This window comes from Salmo trutta, unplaced genomic scaffold (genome assembly GCF_901001165.1).
Source record: "Salmo trutta unplaced genomic scaffold, fSalTru1.1, whole genome shotgun sequence".
Classification (NCBI taxonomy): Eukaryota; Metazoa; Chordata; class Actinopteri; order Salmoniformes; family Salmonidae; genus Salmo; species Salmo trutta.
Window position 1 is genome coordinate 11,219 of NW_021823166.1, and position 5,812 is coordinate 17,030.

Sequence of the window (5,812 nt, forward strand, 5' to 3'; positions counted from 1 at the left end):
GCACCCACCTGGTGTCCCTGGTCAAAATCAGTCCCTGATTAAATGGGAACAATAAAAAAATGCAGTGGCACTGGCTTCACGTCGAGGTCCAGAGTTGAGTTTGAGGGGCCTAGGGCAAGTGAACTGAGCAGTTGGGCAAGTTGAGCCTGCTTTAAAGTTGCCCCAGGTGTTTAAAAAAGTATTTCAAATAGGCATATCCTAAAACGGATATTTCTGTTTCATCGCCATTGTTTAGGCGAAAGACAAACAATTTATGGAATTTATGTCAACCGGGCAAGTTGAGCCTGTTCTGTGGTTGTCCCTTTAAGCAGGGCATTTTCCCCAATGGAGTTGCTATGGTTCTGGATTAATAGAACGCTCAGCCTACCACTGGCTTGGTTCTGACTGGGGAGGAGATCACAGCCTGCAATAAAACGGGCTGATTACATCGAAGGGAAAACAGATTTCTAGGTGTTAGTCTGTCTGGGAACATCTTTGAATGTTCTAGTGTGGTTTACAATACAACTGTTCTTTAGCTCCTGGAGTAAACATTTTATCTTACGCGATAGATAGTTGATAGATATTTTCCAAAATGACTTGGTCTATAAGCAGTTGTTTCATCACTCTGGTCGTTTTGTTCCTTTGGCGGATCGAAGACAGTGCAGAAGCTTGCAGATGCGCTCCTGTCCATCTTCAACAGGCTTTTTGCAGCGCAGACGTCGGTAAGGAAACTGCCAATATTTCTGACTTCTCAGGTTCTCAACTCCGGTCCTCGAGTTACTCCAACGGTACACATTTTTATTGTAGCCCTGGACAAGAACACCTGATTCAACTAATCATCAGGCCCTCAATGAGTTGAATCAGGTATTTTTGTCCGGGGATACAACAAGTGTGCTGTTGGGTGTACTCGAAGGCTGGAGTTGGCAACCACTGGGCTACTACACTGTATCAATGCGCAACATGACCACAGAGTTCTTAATGTTTGTTATAATAATAACCATGACATGATCATTATATTTACATAATTAAGTAGGCAACAGTAAGATGGGCTACAGCCAGGGCTCTCCAACCCTGTTCCTGGAGAGCTGCCATCCTGTAGGTTTTTGATCCAACCCTTATCTGCTCACCTGATTCTAATAATTAGCTGGTTGATAAACTGAATCAGGTTTGTTACAACTGGTTTTGGATTGAGAACCTGCAGGAGGGTACCTCTCCAGGAACAGGGTTTGAGAGCCCTGGCTGTAGCCCTGGATGAGACCCCGCTACACCAAGTGGTATATTTGCTTCTAGGCCTACACATTATGCCTACAGGTGAATTGCTACAATTAAGTAAATACATTTTCTTTCTACATTTAACCCAAGGCATTCAGTTGTGGTGTAGACTATTTATTTAAATAAATAGTGGTAGGCTACAGATCCCGTATCTTAATTTGAGCCAGTTTCACGCATCAGGAACATAATCCTGCAGCAACGTGAATTGTTATGCGATTATAGTGAATGGATTTTTTTGTTGTTAGGGTTGATATAATTTTCATTGGGGCAAGTCATGTCTGGCATTTTTTTTAAAGTGGTAATGATTAACTTTAGTTGGCTTTTTAAACCTTGAATACACTACAAGTTTGCAGTTCCTGATGTGCAGGAAAATCCCTGCAACAGGATGATTAAATTAAGATTTGGCAACTGTCACTATTGTTGGAGAGTTAATTTCATGTGCTCCTTATTAAAATGAATGATCTCTACCTGAATTGTACTTGCATGAAGGAAACGCATATGCTCTGCAGGGCTGTGGCGCCATCTTGAGGTCAAACATCTGCCAAATGGTTTGAGTGTGATGTCCTGTAGCTGGTAAAGCTGTTAGTAAAAACCCATTCTACTGTAGTTTCATTAGATCAGGATGTCTGCAAAACAAACTGTAATTCCAGTGATAAAAGCAACAAGTACTACTGTGGTGTACTGGTCCTAATGATGATGATGATAGACAACATCTGCAGACCAAGTGGGGCAGCATGGTTAACCAAGGTGTTGAATTAATGGCAGGTGACCAGAGTTAGGAATCTAGGACCTGGAGGGAAACGGACTCGTTTTGTTTAGCCCAAACTATGTGAACTTATCCACAAACGTTTTTATGACTGTAAAATCTTGTCTGTGAAGGTTTCTACTGTTCTTAGATCTCATTACACCCTCAAACAATCAGTGTCTGACTGACCATTAAAAGGAAAATGGGTGATGTCAGTAAACCAAGTTTCTTTCTTCCAGTGATCAGGGCAAAGGTGGTTGGAGTGACAGCTGTGTCTGGTAACACCAACTATGACGTCCAACAGATCAAGGTATGATCAGCCTTTTTATTAAGTGGTTGTTCCTACCTACATTGAAGCCCACTGAACCCCAGTCTGACAGCTTCACTCCTTTCCCCTGGGCTCCAACCCTTCAATGTTTGCAGATCTGGGCTGACATAAGCAGTGTAGTTGTGGAGCTTCCATCGTATGAAAAGGAGCTTCTGTAGAAATGGCTCATGCCTCTTGCTGGAAAGCACATTATTCAGTCGCCGTTCCTACCAGTCCTAGACTATGGTGACATCTATATGAATGCAGCTGCCATTTCATTAAAGCTTTTAAATGCAGTTTATCATAATGCACTGCACTTTATTACTGATGATGGGGGTTTGGTAATCATCACTGCATTCCCAACCAGGAAGTTGGCTGGCTCTGTCAATTTGGTTGATAAATTGCCTGATTGTCACGTCCTGGCCAGTAGAAGGGTTAATTAGTATTGTAGTTTGGTCAGGACGGGGCAGAGGGTATTTGTTTTATGTGGTTCTGGGTGTTGTATGAGTTAGGAGGGCATTTGATTTAGTATTCAGGGGTTTTGGGCACTGGATGAGTTTCATGAATTCTATGTTGAGTCTAGTGTGTCTGTTTCTGTTTGGATTCATTGGGGTTGGGACTCTCAATTGAAGGCAGGTGTTGTCTATTTGCCTTTGAGAGTCCCATATATGTGGGTGGGTTTGTTTGTCTCTTGTGGGAGATTGTTCTGTGTTTAGCCTTAGGCTTTGCCAGACTGTTTGTTGTTCGTTAGTTTTCGCATTCTTTGTTATTTTTGTACGTTCATTTTGGAAAGTTAAATAAACATCAAGATGAGCCTGCACATACCTGCTGCGTTTTGTCCTCCTTAATTAACCGACGACAACCGTGACACAGATTTTCATTTATAAAGCCATTTTACTAAAACTCACTGTGCCTAAAATTACTACTGACCTTTAGACATTTTAGTTAGTCTGTCTCAGATAAGGATGGTTGACTCTGGATATTCCATTGGTCTCTACTGAGTTGGATGAATCTGCCTGAAATGTTTTAGCATTATTTGTGGTACGATCTTCAAAATGTGATGTTGAGTCAGAATTGTTTGACTGTTCTGCTTACATTTTGTAACTTGATGTTTGTAATTCGGGGATCTGTTAATAATACCTTGGTCTCTTTATGACACCCTGATAAAATAAAGGTTAGATTAATAAATATTTGTTGCTCTGCAAACATCAAAGGCTGAGGGGATGGGGTATAGGGAGGGAATTAGGAAAGACTGACAGTGCCTGAGCTGCAGTCAGTTAGGTTCCAAATTGTAAATGTTTGACAGATCTTCCTTTCTCTCCTTGTGATTGGCTAGATGTTCAAAGGTCCTGACCGGGTTATCCACACCATCTTCACTTCATCCTCTTCAGCCTCGTGCGGCGTGACTCTGGAACTCACCAAGGAGTATCTCTTCACAGGTGTGGATCTCACTACATTACCCAAGTTCATTGCTATCACTGGTTAAACTGCTCAACCTAAGCTTGTAGCATCATGGCCTATTCTAAACTATTGACTTCATCTTGTACAAGAAATCAATTGCTTTAGAGAAAATACTTAATCTTTAACCTTTTTAATTGAATCTTTATTTAACTAGGCAAGTCGGTTAAACATTCTTGTTTGCATTGATGGCCAAACGCTGACGACGCTGGCCAATTGTGCTCCGCCCTATGGGACTCCCAACCACGGCCGGCTGTGATACAGCCTGGATCTTCAAGTTACGCTTTACAATACCAAATGTTATGAATTTAAATGTTTACAACTAATGCATCACTTATTTATTACCATACATTCTAGTGTTCAGGCTGCAGCGGTATGTCTTCCTGCTCCAGGGTACAGTTTCCCTAAGGGACAGATTTAGGATCTGTTCCCCCTCCCCAATTCCAATCTTAACCATTTGTGGGGGAAAAAGGGGAAACGGTTCTAAGATCAGCATCTGGGTTGATCAGCATCTGGGGTTGACTTTTACCACACAGGTTGATTCACTGTCTTCTCTCTGTCTTCAGGCAGGATGAATACTGATGGCAGGATGCGCATAGTCATGTGTGACTTTATTCAGTACTGGGAGGACTTGAATGGCACACAAAAGAAGAGCTTGACTCAACGCTACCGAAGCGGCTGCGATTGCACGGTGTGTGTGACAGGAATTATAGTGAAATTACATTACACCACTTTTGTTCAATTTTCACTGTCACATTGGCTAAACACATGAGCTGGGGTATTGGGGTAATGATCAGTCAGTGATCTGGATCTTTTTCTCTCTGCTCTGATCTACAGATCATCCGCTGCTCTTCCCTCCCGTGTCCCGTCAGCGCCCCAGATGAGTGTCTTTGGACGGACTGGTTGTTGGCCGATGGCCAAAGCGGACCCCAGGCCAAGTACTCTGCCTGTCTCAAGAGGAGTGATGGGTCCTGTGCCTGGTACAGGGGGATGGCTCCATCCAAGAAGTAGTTCGTGGATATTGAAGACTCCTAAACTCTTTAGGCCTTCCTCTCACTGCTCCCTGACTAAAGATGCCTGCAATTTAAAAGCTGGTCACTTCTTGTGCAATAAAAATGTACTCCTCAAATGTAGCGCTCCAAGTGTTCATTTCTTGTGCTTGTCTGTTTTTAATCTGGAACCAAAGGTGTTATTGAAACCCAAAAGGGTGATCTCAGTGTTGGCTGACACGGGTGTTTCTTACTAGAACAGTATTCCTGAAAAATACCATCCTAAAACCTGGGGCATGTTCAGCTGGGCACAATATGTTTGAATGTTATATACATGAAGGCATTAGCAAATGCAGGTGTGGTTCCCTTCCACACATTGAATGCATTTTAATTACATTTCTGAGAACCCTCACGCTTGCTGACCAAGATTGTCGGCGGTTTCAGAACATTTAAGGCACAATTATTTTTTTCCCCTCACTCACTACCCACTGGGCAATGTTTTCCATGTAATTAAACACTTTGTTGCATCAAAGTGAAACTGATTTTGGATTTGAGAAGTCACCTGTTACCTGACTCATTGTTTATTGACAACTCAACCAAATGTCAATGAAATCTAGACGTTGAACTGATATGTGCCGAGTGGGTGGACTATATGGAGAACCGTTCAGAATATTATGTAATGTATTTAACTAGGTGAGCAAGTTAAGAACAAATTCTTAATTACAATGATGGCCTAACCCGGACAATGCTGGGCCAATTGTGCGCCACCCAATCACGGCCAGTTGTGATTCAGCCTGGAATCAAACCATGGTCTGTAGTGAAGCCTTTAGCACAGATGCAGTGCCTTTAGACCGCTGCGCCACTCGGGTGCCCGACTACATGCATATTTGTCTCCTTTTCAGCACCAGTTGGTAATATGCAAATATTCAATTGTGTGTGTGTATATATAAGGTTTGGAATGTATTTAATAGTAAACTGGTTTAGACTATTGAATTAAAAATACTGTTCTGGATTGACTGACGGTGTCTAAAAGTAATGGACTATCGTTTCACTTTTCTTTGA

The 5,812-nt window shown here is 42.2% G+C and overlaps 1 protein-coding gene across 1 annotated transcript; it reads left to right on the top strand.

The window, feature by feature from the left end:
- The first annotated feature begins 313 nt into the window (after positions 1-313).
- Positions 314-4,892, top strand: LOC115189502 (metalloproteinase inhibitor 2-like). The gene is made up of 5 exons (XM_029748114.1): positions 314-701; positions 2,236-2,306; positions 3,640-3,742; positions 4,328-4,452; positions 4,599-4,892. The coding sequence occupies exons 1-5, from the start codon at positions 572-574 to the stop codon at positions 4,770-4,772; spliced, it is 603 nt and encodes a 200-aa protein (XP_029603974.1). The 5' UTR covers positions 314-571; the 3' UTR covers positions 4,773-4,892.
- The last annotated feature ends 920 nt before the right edge of the window (positions 4,893-5,812 follow it).